Here is a 22,732-nt window from a genome sequence, read left to right as displayed (position 1 = left end):
TGATGCTGACATATATTGCAATTAAAGTGGCAGCTGGGACTAAACTACAACGCCTACCCACTTCTTGAGATGGATGTGGTAAATTGCAATTGTACATAGTGATGAGACAGTGAAAATGGCTGTTATATACTATTTATAGATTACATGGCTATTTAGCTTTTATTAGATGATTAGCCACATTGATTTTTGAATGTACGTATTCCAAGATAGGAAAAATGACATCAGCACAGCAATGACTTAGCATTTCATCACTTGTTAAGTATTATGATCTTATTTTTTGACGTAGGCTTGATAATTCTTTATTGAACAGAAAACAAGCTCTTGAAAACTTTATACTAAAGGGTCAACTCCATTATAAAACATTAATTCATGTCGGTCAGGTTTCACGGTGAGTTTGTGCAGTGCTGAACATATATTTAAGCATTTATAGTAATCTTAACAATAAAGTTATCTAATCTTCATTTCAGTAGCAAATATTCCTCAGGTAGATTGGATAATAAATATAAATGGTTACAAAAAATGTCTATTAAGTAGCACTGGCTGGATTATCTGCTATAGTTGGCTTATAGGTCTTGCCTGAGGCAAGGATGGACAGGACACACTGAACTAGTTGTTTTCCAGATCTGTTTTCTGCAGAAAATGAAAACGTGATTGATTTTAATAATTCCTATTTTGTAGTGATGTGGTCAGTAACAGTGCACTCCTTCCAGGGAAACAGTACAAATGCCAACAAACTTGTTTCGTAGAACAAATCCAGACAAGATTGATTATTCTTTTCATGACTTTTATAAAATTACTGAGGTTGAAAATAATGTAATGTTGGCAAAGTCTGATTCTTCACGTTGGAAGGTCAAACTCAGTTATCAGAATGGCATTGGGGAAATTGAGGAAACTGTCAGTGAGCCTGACTGGAGAATCAAAGGTTTCCTTACAGGATTTACTCTTCCTTAAGCACGGGAGAGCTCAGTTTTCTCCTTGGCAGTGCTGTGTATGACAGGCTTCCCTCTGTAACCTCTCCATAGCCTTCCCCTGGGTGCAGCTGCCTAGGCCCTAGGATCCGTGGCGCCACTGATACAGACCAGTTGCAAACCTTGGATTGCAGCTCAGGAGAAACTGCTTAGTCATGTGAAAGAGCTCTGAGAAAGTCTGTACAGCACAGGTACGTAAGATAAGAGAGGTAAAACTGCAGATATGAGGTACTTGGCAGACTGTAGCAGCCTGAATGATTCAACAGGAAACATACCAATACAGAAAGGGATAAAATACTAAACAACAACAAAAATGGAGTCAGAAGAAAGAGACCCAGCACCACTAAGGATCTGTTCAGGGAGCAGTGAGGACCAACTTATCCTCACTGATGCACCCTCGCAAGTAAAGGCTTCTGGGTATCTCGTGGGAAGTGGTGAGTAGAGTAATGCCTAGCCTACCAGCTCTCTAATCAGCTTCTTGGTATCAGAGCCAATATTTATATATTTTTTTTCAGTTGGATATATTCTAGACACTATATTGTAGTGTCTCTTTGTGCACAATTAAAGAATGAATAGAGTGACCCTGAGAGGATCAGTAACAATTCTGTCTTGAAAAGCAGCCCTTGGGGAAGTTGGTCTCACTGGCAGGGATGCTTAGCGTCGTCGTTGCCAGTGCTTGCTTCTGCTCTGTGGAACAGGGCTTAATTGCGTGTCCTAAATCAACAGCAGGCTGAGGATTCCCAGCAAGGCACAGACTGCAACACTAACATAGAAATACGACCTTCCTCTTCATCTTTTTCATATTACAAATGAAACGGAGGGAAGGGGGAGAACAATAAACACTGATCGTAGCTTATTTAATACTAAAATTGGGAAGTTATGAAGAACATAGAATTCCTCAGTGTTTTGTCACTGAGGTGGAGACCCAAGCATATTCTTGGTGTATACAGCTCTCTTGCTGAATTATCCTCCTTATGATGCTTGTTATGATGCTTATGAATTATCCTCCTTATGATGCTTATAATGCAAAAAGGTAGACTGCAGATGTGTCCAAGTCATGCTAATGGGTCAATTCCCCCTTCAGACAGGACATAAATACAATTGAGACCTCTTAGTGGAGGGGTGCAAGACAGTCAAAGAGAAAAAATATTTGCACAGTTAGGTGGTAGATACAGCTTAAGTTAAGGATTAGGCCCAGTGGTTGTGTAAAGATTAAACAAAAACCTGGTGGGGTATAAAACTGGATTATACACACAGTGCTCCATGTACACCTCATGCTCCTAGCACAGGATGAAGACCTAGGGAGAGAACAGCAATCTGCTTATACATTCTTGAAGAGATTGTTAACAGCTAAGACAAACTGAAAAACCAGCTGCAAGCCAGTTTTTTTCAGGTTTCCTACAACTTCAAGGAAATGTACAAGAACATTTCTTATCCCTAGTAATTGATCTTGGATTCTCCTAGGCTTTTGAGTATGAAGCCTGCTTGAACCAGAAATGCTTGTATGTTTAAAAGTTGTAAGTTTATAACTTATATATTTAAACTTACATGTTTAAAAGTCTGAAGGACTTACAATGCCACAATCTGCCCTGTTTGTTTTGCCCCAATAACAGGCAATCTCTCATAATTTCCGTACTGTTCCATTGTTGCTATCAACAATGTTGCTACAAGGTCTGGTGCAGACTGTTTTACAGACTGTACCACTTCAGCTCTCTTTACCAGTATGTTGAAGGCAAATTTCATCCATTCACAGAATACAGGTTTCACTGTTCTGCTGTCTACAATACAGAATATTGGGCAGAGGGTAATAACAGGATTGTGGTTTATTCTTTTTCTGTGTTAAAATTAGGGTAGGAATATTTCTGGCAATGAGTAATTTGCAGAAGAAAAAAAAAAAGTTAAACAAGAACTATTGGTTTTTCAAAAGGTCTGGAACAACACCTGCCAAATTTAATTTTGAAGTACTTTTAATTAGAAAAGGAATATTAAAAAAATTAATAACCTCAAACCAAAGTGTTCCATTGAAAATAAAGTTTCAGATTGGCTTGAAATGATTTGCTTTCTCTTTGACTAACAGACCTAAATTTCTCATTTCAGCAATGCACTAAGCATAGTCTCCTGGAAGTCTCCTGATTCTTTCTGCTAAGTGGACCCGAACTTAGTAGTGTTTTTCTCTTCATACAATCCCATTCTTTTCCATGCAGATACTCAAAGAGTGGAGTACTCCTCAACCAAAGAATGGTCATCCTTTAGTATGTATTGGATAATCGCTAACAGATCTCCATGTAAGTCAAATACAACCATGCAATTTCATTTTAACCCTTTAACAAAAATAAAGAAAAGAAAGTAACAGAATCAAGTACGATGAAATCAAAGGGTAAGGTTTCTAATGCATTTTAGGGGAGCCATTTGAGAGCTCAAGGAAGATCAGTTAAAATTCTGGATTAAGAAGAATACAAATAATTTAATATAGTCTCTTACGTATTGAAGTGCTCAGCAAAAATCAAATTAGTCGATGTTCCTGTGATTGTTGTCAACCCTCCAATGGTAGCAGAATAAGCAATACATAAGCACATCACTTTGAAAATCCCACTGTATTTGTCCTCTCTGCTTTTTCTCCCTGTTTCAGCAGGTGGTAGGTTCTGCTTAGTAAGAATATAGACTGATTAACATATAAGAAGGCCTCACCATCAAGCACAAAAATAGGATTCAAGGATGTCCCAGAACAGTCAAACAATTTGCTGGTAATACAGCCATACGAAGTGTGGTTTGGTTTGCAGTGGCAGTGCAATTATTCATGCAAAGGAAAAGAAGGGAGAGTCAAACCCTGAAGTCCTTTGCCTGAACTGCCTCAGTCTTTACACAGGAACTTCCTTTACAAACACTGATATATATACACCTGATACATAGAATCTGTTCTCTGATGAGGTTGGTTTAATTATATAAAACACCTTGGAAGCACAAACCCACTAACAAAATAACAAAGTAAGCAAATTGTATGTATATGTGTATCTACACATATATTTATTCACTTAAAACTAGCTTCACTGCTAGCAGCACCATATTAGGTGTTACATAGGAGTGAGATTTGTATTAAAACCAAATTGCACTCATTAGCAGCATAAGAAAAGATACCTTACATACCTGTTCCTTTTCTTTTTCATTTTCCTTTTCAATTGTGCACACAGTACTACTCATATCGTTGTCATATCTGCAAAAACATAAGTATTAATTGCAATAAACAGATGTTCTACTTAGATGAATTCTTAAGAGAAAACTTAGGAAATGAATAACTATTACCCATTAACTTGTTTGCCTTTCTCTGTCCAGTCGCTGTTTTCACATTCTCCTATATTTTCTGTAAGACATTGACAGAAAGACAAATAAGTGTCTAGGGGTACAAAACTGGAACGTCTCTATCAGCGTGTCCCATTCCTTGCAACTGCTCTGTATCATCCCATGAATACATTTACAAGTGCAAAACAGCTAAGTTGTGCCCTAATCCTCCACAACTCATATTACCCCAGGGTCTCAATCTCATAACGATGAGAAATCTTCTCCTAATTTACAATTCAGCTGTGTATTTAACCAGTTTAGATTCATTTGTTCTTCCAGTGTTACCCTAGAGCTTAAAGAGCTCTTTTCTCTTGCTAACATTTAACCTCCTGTGTATTTATAGCCTGTAGTCATATTTTTTTTCAGACTTCATTTTACTAGGCTGAACAAGCCAGCCTCTTGTCTTCTCCTCTCCTGCCGTATTCTGCACCTGTTCAGTTTTAATTAATCTTTGTGAATGTGAGAGGCCTCGTGCACAGTAATCAAAGAGATGTCTCTCAACAAAACCCATAATGATGCTATTACTTCCCTAGCCCTTCAACTTCATGTTATGTGGTGTATGGCGTGCTGCAGAGTGAGGGTGGGCAAATGAAAACTGCACCGTATGCCTACCATCGAGCTCCAGCGCCAGGTTGGTGGAGCCATTAGAGTAAGACATCTCCAGTGCGTCGGCTTCTGCTTCAGCTGCGGCGATCTGCTGAGCTACAGCCTCTACAATCGGCATCACCATGGCAGCCGCAGAGGTGTTGCTGAGCCACATCGACAAGAAACTACAGCTCACCATGAAACCCAGCGTAAGCCTGGAACGGGAGAGACGAGTCTGTTACTGCTGCAGCAACACCTCCTATCACCAGGCTGTTTAATATAAATGGAAAGCATTTTCAACAGAAAGCTTGAACATAAGAAACAGTAAACATTTACAGCTTGTAACTGACCTCTGAGGAACCTGATGAATTAGAATGATTTTGATCAAAGATATTTTCATACTGAAATAGAGTTATAAGGGTCGAATATAAATATAAAATGGAAAATATAAATATAAATGGAAATGGAAGAAATAATGTTTATTTACATAATAATGCTGTATATGAATCACCTCTGAAGAAAGAGCGCCATGCATGTCTCAAATTCAGATAAAACTTAAAATGGCTATACTGCTAATGCTATTAGTCTTGTATTGTACAAGCTAGCTCAAAATTCTGGGCTGTGAGTCGCTTAGGCTGTGAGTCCTCTGGATATCAGTCCAGGTGTTACAGGGAGAAGTATTAGCAATTCAGTAGGTGGCACTTAGTTTTTAACCTACACCTCAAAGTCTAGGGATTATTTGTGCTTCGATAAAAGTTTTATTTCATATTAAATAGGAAAGTGAAGGTCATTATAAGAGAAGGTCATTATAAGTTTTGGTCTGTTCCTGGCGCAGCTTGTGCTAAGTTTGCTTCAAGATAGGAACTGCATCTACCTTACTAGAGTCGCTCTAGGTTTGCACTAAAAAAAAAGCAAATATTCTGTCACATCTGGTGATCTTAGGTTAAATCTGACATACAGACTACATTGCCATATTTAATGCATCTCTTGCAGTTGTAAATGAGACTAGTTCTCTTGGCTTCTTGTCCCAAGGTGTTGGCAGTGTCACAGGACACCTGCCGTGCATCACCATAGCAAGGCAGCAAACATGAGTGAAGGGACTGTGGTGTTACAGCAGTTTATGAGAAGTCACTTGTGCAACCTGAAAAACTCTTTGTCTGGCCTAGATCAAAAGCTTTGTGTGCTGATTACTCAGCACATGAAAATGAGATTTAATATGAAAATAATGTAAGCAATGTATTATGACATAAAAATAGCATTCACACTGCCTCTCATAGCCTTTCATTTCAGCTAATGGCAAAAACATTTCAAACTTGCGTTTTTTCTCAATATGGGCACAAAAAGTTCAATACCTTGATACCCTGTCTTTCCTCTATGCACTTTTAATTGCATAACGACAAAGTGATCTGCAGAACTGCAAGTGGCAGACCTGATTCAACACAAATTGTCAGCACTATTATAAATCCCATTAACTTTACTCAGTTCTTGATTAGGTCCTCAGATGGAAGTTGGGGAAGAATTGTGTTTTCAGGAGAAACATTTATGCAGAAAACACTGGTCCTGCTGAAAACACTCCTGCTGTCCTACACCCACTACTGTATTCCCCATGTCCTCTACTGCAGGAAACTTCTACAGTGATATCTCTGCCTTGGGCTGGATGTGGCTCCAGTGTGCACAAACTGTCTGGGGACTCTTGCTAGTGGAGGAGGGGGGTCATGCACAAAGAACAGTGTGCATCACTTTGCAGTGGCACATAGCTTATGAGCAACAGATGCTGAGAGGCAGGAGGATCCTCTCCTTCACAGATCATCTTATCATAAACTTATCCTGTTACCATAATTAGGAAGTGTGATAGAGCTGAGATAGGAGGGATTCTGCTTCCTCAGGGTTACAAAGCTATCTGTGGAACTGCTCCAGGTATCTTCAGCAGCCGGATGCAGGTTTCTGCATCCACAGCATGTTCCTCAGCAGTGTTTGGTTAGTGGAGCACACCATTGACTCGTATTTTCCCTTTCAAGATTTCATCCAAAAGATAACTGCATACAGTAGAAAAAGAATGTAAGGAGTATTTTGTCAAAGAGAAAGAAGGAAAAGAAAGAAAGGAAGAAAGGAAGAAAGGAAGGAAGGAAGGAAGGAAGGAAGGAAGGAAGGAAGGAAGGAAGGAAGGAAGGAAGGAAGGAAGGAAGGAAGGAAGGAAGAAAAAGAAAGAAAGAAAGAAAGAAAGAAAGAGAGAGAAAGAGAGAGAGAGAAAGAGAAAGAGAGAAAGAGAAAGAGAAAGAAAGGAAAGAAAGAAAGAGAGAAAGAAAAAGAGAGAGAGAAAGAGAGAGAGAAAGAGAGAGAGAAAGAGAGAGAGAGAAAGAGAAAGAGAGAGAGAGAGAGAGAAAGAGAGAAAGAGAGAAAGAGAAAGAGAGAGAGAAAGAGAGAGAGAAAAAGAAAGAAAGAAAGAAAGAGAGAAAGAGAGAAAGAGAGAAAGAGAAAGAGAGAAAGAAAGAGAGAAAGAGAGAGAGAAAGAAAGAAAAGAAAGAGAAAGAAAAAGAGAAAGAGAAAGAGAAAGAGAGAGAGAAAGAGAGAAAGAGAGAAAGAGAGAAAGAGAGAAAGAGAGAAAGAGAGAAAGAGAGAAAGAGAGAAAGAGAGAAAGAGAAAGAGAGAAAGAGAGAAAGAGAGAAAGAGAGAAAGAGAGAGAGAAAGAAAGTTTCTGACTTTTTACCTCCCATCACTTTCTGTTTTCTGAGAAGGAGTCATAAGCGTTGTATATTCTGGGAAGCCAGATTCATTTTACAGATCTTATCTGCAGCCTCACTGGTGTGCTGACAGATGAATCTGGGGGCCTAAAGCTTTCCTAGAAGCTTTCCTTGCAAGTAAAGAAAAGTTTTCACTTCATAAGATATATGTTGATAGCAAGTCAGTAAAGAGTGCGAGATTTCATTTCTCTCATCACCTCATCCAGCTGGGGGAGTTCCTATTCCTTTGATATTTTCTTCACAAGTTGACAAAGAAAAAAACATAAATAGAGACATTGTGCTTCATGTGTTTTTCCTTTGCCAACACAACTTTTATGACTTTATTTTCTCTCTTCTGTATCTCAACTCCTTTTTTTGTATTCGTGAAGTTTCCAGAATTTTGCAAACAGTACTGAGATACAGATAAATATAAAGCATAGCACAGATTTTTGGTTGTAGGCATCAGGTATGGAAAGTACTAACCATTACTAGGAAACAGGACCCTTACATTATTCACATATTCATAAGTTTTTGTTGTTGTTGTTGCTGTTTAAAAGGTTCCTTATTATGAGCAGAATCACTGTAGGGAACTTTCAGTGCTATAATTAGTATTTCAGCAAAATAATAAAGTGTCACCTACAAATCAATCATATCATTTCAAATATCTGCTTTGTTTCAGTAGAAAAGAAAGGGTGGATATCTACTGCAGAATAAGCAGTAGGCAATTATTTCTGGAATTCGAAGCTTTCCACAAGTATTAATGTCCTCCAAGACATTGTTTAGCACGTACCATGCTGGGTTGACACCCACCAACATCACCATTCTCAAAGCCACTCTTTTGTGGAAATTCCATTTTTCTATTGATGTTGCCAAACAAATTACTCCCATTAGCAACAGATGAAAGTCTTTAAAATAAGCAGATGCCACCTGAAATAAAAACAAAAAAATGTTTTGTTAATTAGATGGTGACTTTCTGTTAGTATTTGATATTATCAGTTCAATACAGATATATATTGAAATGCATACAGAGAAAGATTTTTGGTTTAAACTTTCATTAAAGGTTTCATGTAAAATTTCATTAAAGCTCTTAATTTCATTTAAACCAAATAACAATGCGCTAAAGAACACAATGTTAAAACCCAAAGAAAAATAAGGCTTGCCATACAAACAACCTAAGATCATCAGTCACGTCTCACATACAATCTAAATAACCAATGAAATGCTGCTTTTTATTAACATAGCCACCTATTGAACAGAGAAAAGAACACCTTTAAACATAGAGATTTAAAATATCATCATCTGTGGTGTCGTCTCTTTGATGTGCAGATAGATTTTGCACTGGGTCTTTACTGTATCATACTGCTTCCGTAACATTAAGGATATCTTAAATCTATCTAGCATTTTCCCATTGAGTGGCATCTAAGCACTGAATCACAACCTAGGAAAAAAGAAAAAAAAAGTAAAAAAGAAATATGGACTAGTCCTAAGGACAAATCACATGAGCTTGAGGTAGGCCTACTGTGACTGGCACTCAGCAAATACATGGATTTAACCCATCCTGTTCTTTCTTTGCAGATTTTGTTATTGAAATCTATAGTATGATAGGAAAAAAGAAAAAGATTACCTCCTTGGATTCCATTATACCAAACAATGGGAACATAAAGGCAGGGAGCAAAGCTGAAACAGCCAGCGGCAAAGCTTCTGTGAGCCAAAAGATGGCAACTACAAACAGTGTGTATGCACATTCTGCTTCCTAGAATACAAATAACACCAATGAAAACAGGAGTGGATCACACAGAAGGAAAAAAAAAGTCACAATTGCAAAAAGTACAGCTATGTCAGCTGAGAGATTACCTCCACCTGGAACTAGTATGAGTCAAGGGACCTGGATTCAGGGTACTTACTGTCTTCTATTGATAATCTTGCTAAGGTACAAAACAGTCTGTAAATATTTCTAAAGAATTTTTTGGAAGACTTAAATTCTACCACTTATGAAAGGGCAGAAAGGCTCCTTTTCCTTCAAGCACAATTAATCGTATAGCTCATTCTGGAGCTTTCTCGGACCGTGAATGAACATAAATAATAGAGTCATAGAAACATTAAGGTTGGAAAAGACCTCCAAGATCATCTGGTCCAACTATCCCCTTACCACCAATATCACCCACTAAACCATGACCATGTGCCAGGTCCAACCTTTCCTTGAACACCCCCAGGGACGGTGTCACCACCACCTCCCTGGGCAACCCGTTCCAATGCCTGACTGCTCTTTCTGAGAAGAAATGTCTTCTCATTTCCAGCCTGAACCTCCCCTGGCACAACTTGAGGCCATTCCCTCTAGTCCTATTGCTAGTTATCTGCAAGAGGTCGACCCCCAGCTCCCCACACCTTCCTTTCAAGTAGTTGTAGAGAGCAATAAGGTCTCCCCTGAGCCTCCTCTTCTCCAGACTAAACACCCCCAGTTCCCTCAGCCGCTCCTCACAGGACTTGTGCTCCAGGCCCTTCACCAGCTTCGTAGCCCTTCTCTGGGCATGCTCCAGGGCCTCGATGTCCTTCTTGTAGTGGGGGGCCCAAAGCTGAACACAGTACTCGAGGTGCGGCCTCACCAGAGCAGGTACAGGGGGATGATCACCTTCCTGCTCCTGCTGGCTACATGTACTATTTCTGTTACAAGCAAACATCACATTCTGCAGCTGCAAGCACACAGAATGCAACTTTTAAACCTCTTGGAGTGTTTGCAGTCAATAATAAGTCAAATTTTGGCTCTTCTGTAATCAATTAAATTTTGTCACCAGTATCAATAAGGTGAGAATAACATCTAATATGAAAAACATTGTCCGAGCCTGACAAGAAACACAGTTACTGTTCTTAAGACTTGTAATTTTAGTAAGTGACTTTCATTCAGAATTCTGGAAAACAGGATTTATTTCAGTGCTGCCAGTAAAATGCAGCCATCTCTTTGCTGATAAAGAACAAATGAGAAAAGTCTCGGCTGAGGGAGGAAGAGTAAACATGGAAACAACTGAGGATGCAGCCAAATATAAAGAGATTAAGTGAACCTGGTTTCTTCTAGAATCCTAGAAGCCCATTTTTTATAGTTTTGATTTATATTTCTGCTCTTGAAGAAAATGGATTAGATCTTTTAATGTCAATGGTTAGGATATGAAACTACTTAACAGCAACAGAGACTGTTTGCAATAGAAGAGGAACTGAATGAAATGGGGCTGGGAACCTCTTACTGAAATCAAGATTAAATCGAAGTCAGTCATCTATGTCTAGCATTTATTTTGGGGAAAGCTTGTGTTATATATGAAACAACTTAAGAATGCCAATTCACTTATCATCTAACAAATATCTATCTCACTTAAGTACCACCACATTAAGAACTTTGCATATTCCTAATGCTCAGAGAGGAATAGTGAAACTGTGAAGTGAGACAGCGTGAAGCCTGTTGCTCTGTATCTGCTATCTATATGCGATGTGAGGACTTCTGAACTGGACTTTAATGTATTTTCATTATACATGCAATGTATAATGCATGTGTGATAACGCATCACAGGAGAATTCCATTTCATTTCTGCTGATATCAGGCTGTGCCAAATGGAAGCACTAATACAATAAGATAGCTGTTCCATCAGCCTGGAGTCGTCACAAGGGTTACTGAATGCCAGCAGAATTTATTTCAAGTGAAATAAAACTAAGGTGTTCTACCATAACCTATGCTATATTTAGGAACCAGAGGGAATTTCTCAGAACATTCATTCCAGTCATTTGCTGTCAGACAACACAGTATATGATGAACTTAACAAAATCTATCATCAAATAAAAAGGTAATTTCATCTGTCAGTTCAACTCCACTGTCAAACATACAGAGCTGATTAAAAGTAGCCAAAATGTAATAGTAAGGACAGGATTTTCAAGGTGGTCTGGGTGATGTTAAATGAGAAAAACATTTCCTAAACAAGAAAATATATATATAATTCAGAGCTTCATGCAACCAGCACAGAATCTTACATTAAAGCTGTTGTCTTCTGTACATTTCTATGAAAATACTGCGAGTTGACCAAACAAACAAACAAAAATCCACAGTGCAAACATAATGAAGCAATTTTGAAAAGATCTGGGAATCTCAAGCTTGACATACAGCTGCAAAATAATTACCTGTCACAGCAGGTCACTTACTTTGGTTTTGATGATGAGTGGGAGTGGAAGTAAAAGCAGTGGGGTGAGGACAATGAGCAGGAACCTTCGGTAGACCAGGAGGTAGTTAAGAATCTTCATGGCTGATGGCTGATGATGAACTTTCCTGCAGAAACTGCTGAAAAAAATAGGTCTGACTTTAAATAGCTAACTCTGATTAATATTTTTCCAAACTATCACCTTTAGCCATTGCTAAAGCAGGCCAGTAAACCAAGTTAAAATTAAATCTTGCTTTTTATGGTTTTAGTGACTTTATTAACAGTAGGTTGATAAGATAAGTGTTCATCATAAACCAAGGCTAGATGCCTGTCTCCTCATGACTTTCTCCCCCTGCCTTTCCTCATAACAAATCTATGTAATTAGAACAGGTTTTAGGCAACTAGATAACCAAACATTTCAGGTGCTCTCCCAGTCACTGCTGGCTACTGTAGGAAACGGAAACATCCAATATACATAGAATATATGTTCAAGCCCAATTATGTCATGAAGTGAAAACATATAGAAGATCATTTTGCTGGACAGAGTTAAAAATCTTCTGATCGTCAAAACTTAAGAGGACAAGGTCTTGATCAAGCATCTTGATCTAGCTCTGAACTTTTCTTTGAGCAAAAGCTTGGACTAGATGACCTCCAGAAGTCCTTTCCAGCCTTATTCTTTCTATTGATTCTGTCTTTCTAGAGTTTGAAATACATGAGAAAAATAGGTTCTCTCTGTCTTGCCTGGCAAAGAGTGTATGATTGTTTTTTTCATCTCATCTTATCCTGTTTTCTCACAGAAACAGGAGAAAACAGGGTAAGATGTTCCATGTACATCACATAAAGCTTTGAGGAAGACTAAGAATGGGAGAGTTTATGAGACGATCAAAAATGAATAAATCCTATTGCCTGAATTTTCCTGTTTTCAGTAAAAGAAAACATTGTACCGTGTTTGTTATACAACAGAATAGCATCAAATAAAGGAGAAGAAAAAGTATGAAAGAGTTTTGTATCTGTGGGTAAAGATCAAAAGGGGAAAGAACACACTGTTTCATGCTTAGGATCTTAAGTGAAACAGAAGATTGGAAGAGGAGACAAGAAGGAGTCTTTGAACTACAATCAGAAGCATCAAAAGGCCAGTTAATAAGGCAGATTTTAAAAATCTGTATAACTTTAGATTATATGGGTCCCTCGTATGAGGATACAGACAAAACAGGTGCACGGATTGCCAGTGTTGGGGACAAAGTTTCAGTTTCTGAAGGTAGGACTTTGTTTTTACTAGTGAAGCAGCATTTCAAATCTAACTGACAGGAAGGAATTGATTGACAACCCAAAGGTGGAAAATAATTTGGTGGTGAAAGTAATCATAAAATAACAGCCTTTGCTAATGCACAGAAAGAAATAATTGGGAAAACAGCTTTGACACAACTCAGAACTGAGCCTGAGACCTCCTGAGAAAATAATGTAAGGGATAGAGTTTGGGTGAACTGGTAGGTTTTGAAAGGGGCTATTCTAAATATATAATGGTAAACTATCCTACTCAGAGAGTTCAAAGACAGTGAGCACAGAGAGAAATTATGGTTCCTGCATCAGGAAAGCTTCAAATATCTGAAAATGCAAATGGAATTTTATGAGATCTGGGAAAAATGGCATGTGTCTGAGGACTTCTATAAAGGAACAACATAAATATGGGAGAATAAATTCATGTAGATTCGTATGTGAAATATATTTCAGTTGTAGATGTCAAAGAAAATTTCTGTTAAAATGTCAGAAGTAAGAAGAAAACAGAGGAGAGTAAAAGGATTTAATAAACAGAAGGGAAGGCAAACTGCAGACAGAGCTGAAGTATTCAACATTTTCTTTGCCTGAGTATTCACAAAGGTAAATGACAGTCAATTCTCTAATGAAATTAATTTTAATAAGGAAAAAGGAATGCAATATGGGCATGGTGCTGATGGGAGTGATGAACATTTAGATTTAATATATGTATTCAAGTCAACAGTTCCAGATGAAATTCACCCATAATTCATTGGTGAGAATTCATGAAGTAATCTGAGAACTTTTACAATGTATTTGAATACTTTCTGATATGCCATATATTTGAAAAACTGTGGAGGATTACAAGTTTCAAGCAAATTGGTCAGGCATACATGGAAACGAAAGATGGCTAATATATTTCAGCCAAACCCAATCTAATGTTCTTTTTCTTTTATGGGGCAACTAGCTTAGTAATCAAATATCAAATATAGGTATTTTATTTGATTTTAACACACCTTTTAGATGAACTAATAGAAATTCACAAACAAATGCCGAAGAAATGCTCTAGGGCGAAATTACATATGGGTGCACAACTGGAAAAAAAAAAAAAAGTTGTTCTTGAAGAGTACTTATGAACGTTTCACATTCATACTTATATGACATTTCAAATAGTGTCCTGAAGTGGTCTGTTCTGATTAATTTTCTAGCCCATATTTTCATTAGTTATTTGAATCATAATCTAGCAATGGAGAGAACAAAGTTTGTACACAAGAATAATACATACCAGCTCTTATTAGACTAAAAATGCTGTTTTTATCCAGTATTCCCAGACCATCACAACTATAGCAAAATGTTGCATGGAAATGGGCTTATGGATTTTAAAACAAAACAGAGAAAGAGACTTCCAATCAATACTAATCCAAGTGAATTATTCCTGATGAGAGTAGAAAATGGCCTGCAGAATTAGCATCCACATTCGCAAGCCTTTTTCCAGATCCCTGGTCTGACATTTACAGTCAGCCACTAGAGATAGTCAGAGCAAAACTGGGAGCTAAAAAGAAAGAAAGAGATGTCCTTCCATGTTTCTGCTGAGACACATTTCTGGAGCAGTTAAGCCTTCATAAGTAACCTGAGAATAGATCAACAGACAGATGCTCAGGTAGATTATTATCTAGGTTACTGGGGAGAGAATGCATCTGTCCCTGTATGGGGATGCACAGCAGATCAATTAAATCACACTGCTGCATACTCTAAGGCAAGCGTCATGTACTTAGTGTGGTGGAGGTGACCACCAGGTGGTTAGAAACTTACTCAGTAACCTGTACCACTGCCCAAAACACTATCCTGGGCCTTGAAAAGCAAGTTCTGTGGTGGCACAGTACCCCAGAAAGAATCAAGTCAGGGAATGGTACTCATTTCCAAAAGAACCTCATTAAGTCCTGAGCCAAGGAACATGGCACTGATTGGGTGTATCACATTGTCTATGATATACCAGCCTCTGGGAAGATTGAACAATAAAATGGACTGATAGACTACACTGAAAGAGATGAGCGCTGAAACATACAAGCATTGGGATGCAAATTTAGTAGCCAGAGGATCAGATAACCAACCTAGTCCTGCCCCCACACACCCCTCCCAAAACCTTTGTACTGTGGAAAGAGATAAGGTCCCCCTAGGACATGCAGAGAACTGACTGGGAAAGACAGCATGTGTCCCTCTTCCCTTGGGAAAAGGCAAACCCGTTAGCAGGATTGCTTTCACTCAGAGAACTGTGTGCACTTCATGGGTAATGTGGAAGGATGGGGAGCTCTGGTGTGTACCTCAAGAAGATTAAACTTTGGGGGAAAATAGCACATGATTTGAGTTATGTATAATCAGAAGTACTACAGCAGGAATCACCTGAACCAGCAGAGAATGAGACTTGCAAGAAGCCAGGCAAGTGCAGCAGTGACCCAGCCTGACCTGGCTTTGGTGCCCAATAGTTCAACACAGCATGCCACTTCTCCTGTCCTGAGTGACCACCATATCAGATGGAGCCAAAGTCCTGGAATAAAAAATGTCAATGGACATTTAAAGAAAAATATACAAGTGTGGCCCTTAGATGGAATGATATTTGCATATTTATCAAAGGACTGGAAAGAGGGTGGTTGTTAAAGGGGAAGTACTGGATAGTGTGGGACCTAAGCATGATGTAGGTGGTGGTGAAGATTGTACTGTGTGTGGCTGGGGTGGAATTTTCTTCATAGCAGCCTGTATGCTGTTGTATTTTGGATTTGTGAGTAAAACGGTTGATAACACACCAGTGTTTTGGTTATTTCTGAGCAGTACTTGCAGAGCGTCAAGACTTCCTACTTTTTGCCACTCTGCCCTCTCATCAAGTAGGCTGGGGGTGTGGAAGTAGTTGGGAGGGGACATAACAAAAAGGATATTACATGCCATATGATGTCATACTCAGCTATAAAATCTGAGGGAAAGGATGTTTTGAGAAGACAGGCATTGCTCGGAGTCTGGCTGAGGATTGGTCTGCTTGGGGGAGGTGGACAGTGATTGACTGCCTTTGCATTGCTTGTGTGTTTTTTTTCTTGTTTTGTTTTGTTGTTGTTCTTTCCTCCCCTTTCCTTTCTTTGCTTCCTAAACTATCTCCACCCATGATTTTTCTCACTTCTGTTCTTCCTATTCTCTCCCTTGTCCTTCTGCAGGGCACAGGGAGCAGCCGGGTGGTGCTTGGCTGCTGAACCAAGTCAATCCACCACACCTTGCCAAAGGCCTTGTAAGCTACGTTGACACTCTCCATCTTACTTTGCCTTTGTCTTTTGACCATCACAGATATAATGTCAATACTACTGTCCAAAACTAAAAGAAACACTTCAGTTACACAGTGATACATGGGATTTTCAAAAGCATGCAAAATTTTAGTACACGGCTCTGCAGGGCAGGATCCTTGGAAACATGGGGATAGAAAACAGGAAAAAAAATCCTTATCAGAAGTTGATCTTCTGGGATTAACAGGATACCTTTATAGAATGAGACGAAAAGCAACATTTTACAGCAGCACTTCTAATCTAGCAGCAAAGCATTTGTTATACCAATAAATGATTATTGTAATGGGAAGGCTATGTCCTAATCACTACAAGAGCTATAAGGTGGGGTAAAGTATTGACCAAAGGGAAGAAATCAGTGGAAGAACAACCCAGGCAAAGTAACATTTGAAAAACAGCTTCTCAAAGGTCTTGAGTCATTTATGCTTTCAAAAAAAAAATGTTGAGGATATTCACTGATAACAAAATCAAGAGGCATTATCATCAATGTAAACTTTAATATAAGAAACTGAGAGCTTGAATTCTGAAATTACCACATTCTGAAAAATGTAATGCAGAGAAGAAAGCTCCAGAAGTGGTCTGAGCAAGCACTGTGGTGGGATTCACTTCTCATAATTTTACAAGGACCTGTCTAAACTAGTTACAGTAGCCTTTTTTTTTTTTTTCAAGATCTGCAGAGAGATATAAGTACTCCCAGCCTGCTTAACTGAGCTGTCTATAGCAGGCTGAGGTGAATTTCACTCTAAGATGGCTGTTTCTTTTCACTGATTATAAAAAGCCCTAGGCAAGTGCGTTAGGGCAAGATATCAAGCTTTTACATGTTTGTGCTAGGACAGATGTGTTTTATCCTTTGACTATTTAGGAAAAAAAAGAAAAAAGAAAAAAAAAAGCAACCACCACCACCAACAACAGCAAAACTTATCTTTATGGAGTCAAGAATGACTGACTGCAAAAGACTTGGGGCACTGCAGAAAGAAATAACTCTCTTTGGCTTGGGTCTTAAAAAGTTTGAACAAACAGGATATAGCAAATATCTATCAATAAAAAGATTGCATCAGAATTACTAACTTAATTTTTATTGAATAATTAACTTTCCCTCACTCATGTTTGCAACATCTCCAATTTTATTTGTGTATTTATTTACCATTGGCAGGGATCACAGGGTTTCTTTTTTCGCTAGAGAAGAAATAAATATCTTTAGTATGAACCCAACATTGACTGACACATTTTGAAAGATAGTATTGAGAATAAATGTTTACTAAATGGAAAACAAGGAAATTAGATCTTAAGTACTAATTTCCTAAGATCTTGCATATTCTGCAAGGCGTTCAACCACCTCAGGAAATTTTGCCTGGCTGTTTCCCATTTTTACACCTCATTATTTTCCCTGAAAAGCCTAACAGCTTTTGGGACTGAAAATTTAATTTACATCCCCAGAAAGCACATTTGAAGAGAAAGAAACTCCCACTCCCTCTTTTTCTCCCTGTTACAGATATGAAAGCAGGGAAGTAAAAACAATCAGTATTACGCTGATGATCAGTGATAGAATTGGATGTGTATTCACAGGTGTTTCCCACCACACAGGGCCTCCCATCAAATCAGTGGTGAAGAGAAATGATGCTATGAATGTGCTGGGCCTTGATCAAGATTTTGTAAAAAACACAAAGGAATCAAAGCACCAGATGTTGGGAAAATGTAATAGTATATCTAAGATTTAGCACTTAGGGGTGTTGGTGGGATAAAATCACATCCTGAAGTGTTCCCATTTCTAAGTACATATCCAACAAGATGGCAAACAACTGCTCCAACAAACTCTAAATGCCCTAAAAACTCTCTAAGTTAGTAAATCCTTATGGAAATGTGATTTGATGTATTTGAAACTCCTCCCACTACCACCCCTTGGTCTTTTTTTAAATTGTCTCCTAAGGAACAGTATCTTCTAACCTTAGCAGAATGCTATCAGGGACAATGTGATTTGTATGGAAAAGGGGGTAAACCAACATGCAGAGCACACAGGGGGAAAAAATAAATTAAAAAAAAATAATTCTAATAGCATGAAATTCAAGACTCTGGACAACATGTGTCATTAACCCAAACTAAGGATGGAAACTTCTGAAATAGTTTGGTTGATGTATTCCTGTGATCTTGTCCTGATTTGCTAAAGAGCTGTAGTTAAAAAATACCTTCAAAGCACTCTTTTCCTCCCAATTTTCTTTGCATTTCTGCTCCTAAATTACAGAACTGCTGGGAAAGTGATAGCTCTTTGGAAGAGATTATTGACAATGTTTGGAGAAGCAGTTCATAGAAACCAGATGAAATCTATTTTCATCATGTAGCGAGAAAAGAAGAGACACATTTCATACCTACATTCAGGCTGTATTTCTGAATGGACAGAATTTGACATGTGTTGAGTATGTTTCTAGACTTACTGCATAAAAGCAAACAAAATAAAAAGAAGCAAAACACAATGACTTTAAACATTTTAAAGACTAAAATTTCACTATTCATTGTAAGCACAGTATATTACTCCTTTTAGTTTTGAATAGAAACCCACTGTGCTTGAAGGACATTATTGCCACGATTTTTCAAGATGACCTGTACTCACAGTCTTGTTCTTTGAATCAGTTCAAGTGCTTCAGCAATTAGTGTGTAATCTTCCTTCTGAAGCTGAATCCTCTCTTCTAATGATGCTAGATAGTGCTGAGATCCTCTGCTATACTCATTCATCCTGGTAGCCTCCATTCCTATATGTCTTCCCACCAGAATCACTGGCCAGCAGCAAATATAGTGATATGAAGTAGTTTTTCCAAAACACAATTTACATGTAAACTACATATATATATATTGCCTGTATAAATGTAAAATACAAATGTATAATAATATAAATACAGATGATTTTAAAGCAATAAATAGCCCAGATAATGGTCTCATATATGTAGCACACCCTGAAAGCTTAGAAAGGCCCTGTTACTTGAGTATACTCATTATATAAAGTCTGTGTCTACATGAATTTGTTTCTCACAAACTCCTTGATAATGTTTATCTCCACCTCTGAACTAGCTGTAAACAAGTTAGCTTCAGAACTGGAAGCAAATTAGCTTCATCAGTGCCTTTGGTAAATTAGTTCTGCTGAGAGTGTTTCCTGGCTGGAACTGATTCATTGTCTGTAAGTTTATCAAGTACATGAAGATTTATTTTGAATTGACTTTATATGTATATATATACACATATATATGTATGTGTATATATATAAACACACGCACACGACTATTTTGCCTTCAGCTTTTTCTGTGACTTTTTCAGTTTTGAATTAAATCATTTAGGCACAACTCCTTTTTTTTGTTCCTTTTTAATTTATTTATATTTTTTGAGGATGTGAATTCTATGTAATTATGCTCTTTGTTCCTATGCAGTATCTTCACTTATTTTGGTCTTTATTCAACATAACTTTTTCTAGTGTATGATCAATATAATTTAGTGCACCTTCTGATGGAAAACTGCCTTGTCTTGTTTTCTTGCTTTTAGAAGGGAAAGCTTAAACATAGAACAAGATACTTTACTGTTCGTCCTGTCTGTTCTGTAACAGTAAAAAACAGTAAATTAGCCTTCAAAGTGACTGAAAAAATACCTTTTCTTTTTAGTTATTAATATTTTAAATTCACGAGAGTAGGTTTGTTGTTAAATTTATTCTGAATGCTACTCATGGGGCTGAGCTGATCACTTAAGAATAAATTGTTATAATCACAGATTTTGGGGTTGTTTTTTTGCACACTGAGACACTGAGCTAGCATGTTTCCGAGGGAATTTGGCCTGTAAGATACGTGGTTGGCACTGGTGAATGAATAAATTTTGACTTGGGTTCTGACTGAGTTTGCTCGTAAACTCAGAAGGTGTTCTGTGGGAGTTGCAGAGATGAGGCACTGAAAACCTATTTATGGACAAAACTGCACTTCACAACTTTCAGTTTTTATTTTCACAAAGAAAACCTAGCTAGTGTTTACCGTATTGTTTTCTCTTTTTCCCACTTGCTTAGTATGAGGAAAAGTAGTATGCATCTAACACAGTATTTTTCTGATTTGTCTGTTTGCACTTCAGAAGTGTTTGTTACAACTGTAAGGGCACTGACCAAGAAGGAGCAATGAGTGGCACAACCATTGTGCTGGGAAGGTTGTTTTCTGTCCGGTGTAGTATGTTTGGCCAAAAGGACCAACCATACCCCGGGGTGCATTAGGCACAGTGCTGCCAGTTGGTCAAGGGAAGGGATTGTCCTGCTCTGTCCTGTGATGGTGCAGCCTCACCATGAGCACTGTGTGCGGTTTTGGGTGCCACAGTATAAGGATATAAAACTGTTAGAGAGTGTCCAAAGGAGGCTTACAAAAATAGTGAAGAGTCTATGGGGCAAGACGTATGAGGAGCAGCTGAAGTCCCTTGGTTTGTTCAGCCCAGAGCAGAGCAGGCTGAGGGGAGGCCTCATGGCGGCCTGCAGCTCCCTCACGAGGGGAGCGGAGGGGCAGGCGCTGAGCTCTGCTCTCTGGGGACAGCGACAGGACCCGAGGGAACGGCATGGAGCTGGGACAGGGGAGGGTCAGGCTGGGGGTTAGGGAAAGGTTCTGCACCCAGAGGGTGGTCAGGCACTGGGACAGGCTCCCCAGGGCAGTGGTCACAGCACCGAGCTGCTGGAGTTCAAGGAGCATTTCGACAGTGCTCTCAGACACATGGCCTGACTTTTGGGTGGTCTTGTGTTGAGCCAGGAGTTGGACTTGATGATCCATCCCTATGGGTCCCTTCCAAATCAGGATATTATATGGTTCTATGATGCTATGACATTAACCAGATGAGACTGATTCCAAGACCATCCTGGACACCTGCCTGGGAAACCTGCTACTCAGCTTCCACAACTTCAGTTATTTACTTGTCTAGGACCTCTCATTTGTGTTCAGTATGGTCCTCTTGATGAAGGAACCACCATCCCTGCACTTTGTGCCATGTTTTGCTCCACCATCTTTCTAGAGGCTTCACTGAATGTCCCGGGCTCGTGTACATGGTCGTCCAATGTGCTTCTTTTAAGGAAGAATCATTCTGCCTTGTGCTCTTGGCAAACATTCTTTGCTGGCAACAATACATAGTGGGAAAAAAAGAAAAAAAAAAAAAAGAAAAAAAAGAAAGAAAGAAAACTCATAAACTTTCCAGTTTAGTGCATATTATTCTCAGTGACCAAAAAGACAATAGTATCATTCTTTAAGAGACACTTCCTCTGATCTACTGTCATGCGACTCTGGCACAGAACCAGAACACCAACTTTACATCATATATAGACCTAATTCACCATTTAACAACTTTCTGTCTCCCTAAAATCAAATCATAGAATCACAGAACTGTTTGGGTAGGAAGGGATCTTTAAAGATCACCCAGTCCAACCTCCCTGCCATGGGCACAGACATCTCTCACTAGATCATGCCACCCAAAGCCTGATCCAACCTGACTTTGAAAAATTCAGATGGGGCATCCGCTTTTCTGGGCAACTTATTCCAGTGCCTCACCACTCTCAGAGTGAAGAATTTGTTTCTTAAATCAACTCTAAATCTATGCTCTTTCAGTTTAAAACCATTCCCCCTTGTCCTATCACTACACTCCCTTCTAACATGTCTCTCTCCATCTTTCTTATAAGCCCCCTTTAAGTACTGAAAAGCTGCAGTGTGTCTCCCTGTAGCCTTCTCTTCTCTAGGCTAAACCCCAGCTTTCTCAGCCTTTCTTCAAAGGTGAAGTCTGTTTTCCTGCCTTTCCTGCTTCATTTCTTACACATGGGAATTGAGAGCTCTTGCACTCTATGAAAAGTGTCCTTAAAGAGCTGCCTATGAAGAAAATATGATTTCCATGTTTATGTTTGTTGAATGATGGCCATGTAGTTTGTGCTGTATGAACCCTCCTTCATCAAGAGGACCAAAATCTTTAAGCTAGAGAGGATCTGCATGGGCAAATCTTTTTATCAGAACAGATGCTCCCAAAGTCTGGTCAAGTATGTGTGCATACCAGAGTGGCTAACTGCCATGCGTGGTCTAATGGTCTGCTGGAGTTTTTAGTACAGATGTTTCAGACTTCTCCCCACTCAATGGTATACATTCCTCATGTAATAAAGTGACAGAGCCTGTGCTAGAGCAAATATGAATTTGTAAACCTCTTCAGAGCATGAGGTGCTAATAATACTCTCCTAGATTACACAACACGTTTGGCAACTAGTTTCAAAATATGTTTGTGAAAGTAGTTCATATTTTTTTTCAGCAGACAATCTGAGCTAGAAAAATTCAGGTGCCACCTGATTAAAACCCATCCTATGCTTTTGATCTTTATCATTTTGGAGGATGTATTTTGTTTTA

The 22,732-nt window shown here is 38.7% G+C and overlaps 1 protein-coding gene across 5 annotated transcripts in view; it reads right to left on the bottom strand.

The window, feature by feature from the left end:
* Nucleotides 1-22,732, bottom strand: part of SLC13A1 (solute carrier family 13 member 1) — a 59,339-nt gene that overhangs the window by 16,851 nt on the left and 19,756 nt on the right. The window contains exons 2-9 of one of the 5 annotated variants that reach the window (XM_083820273.1): nt 15,439-15,583; nt 11,789-11,921; nt 9,234-9,362; nt 8,400-8,536; nt 4,917-5,104; nt 4,269-4,326; nt 4,113-4,179; nt 3,450-3,610 (exon numbers count right to left, since the gene is read on the bottom strand). In XM_083820273.1, the coding sequence (XP_083676399.1) occupies nt 3,450-3,610; nt 4,113-4,179; nt 4,269-4,326; nt 4,917-5,104; nt 8,400-8,536; nt 9,234-9,362; nt 11,789-11,887 (839 nt within the window). In that variant the 5' untranslated portion in view covers nt 11,888-11,921; nt 15,439-15,583. Of the gene's footprint in view, nt 1-3,449; nt 3,611-4,112; nt 4,180-4,268; nt 4,327-4,916; nt 5,105-8,399; nt 8,537-9,233; nt 9,363-11,788; nt 12,958-14,054; nt 14,338-15,438; nt 15,584-22,732 lie in introns of those variants that run through there. The other 4 variants (XM_083820274.1, XM_083820270.1, XM_083820272.1 and 1 more) reach the window with 4 other exon arrangements.

This window comes from Anser anser (genome assembly GCF_964211835.1).
Source record: "Anser anser genome assembly, chromosome: 1".
Taxonomy (NCBI): Eukaryota; Metazoa; Chordata; class Aves; order Anseriformes; family Anatidae; genus Anser; species Anser anser.
The sequence above is the reverse complement of the archived record's forward strand: the minus strand, read 5'-3'. Positions and strand labels throughout refer to the sequence as shown.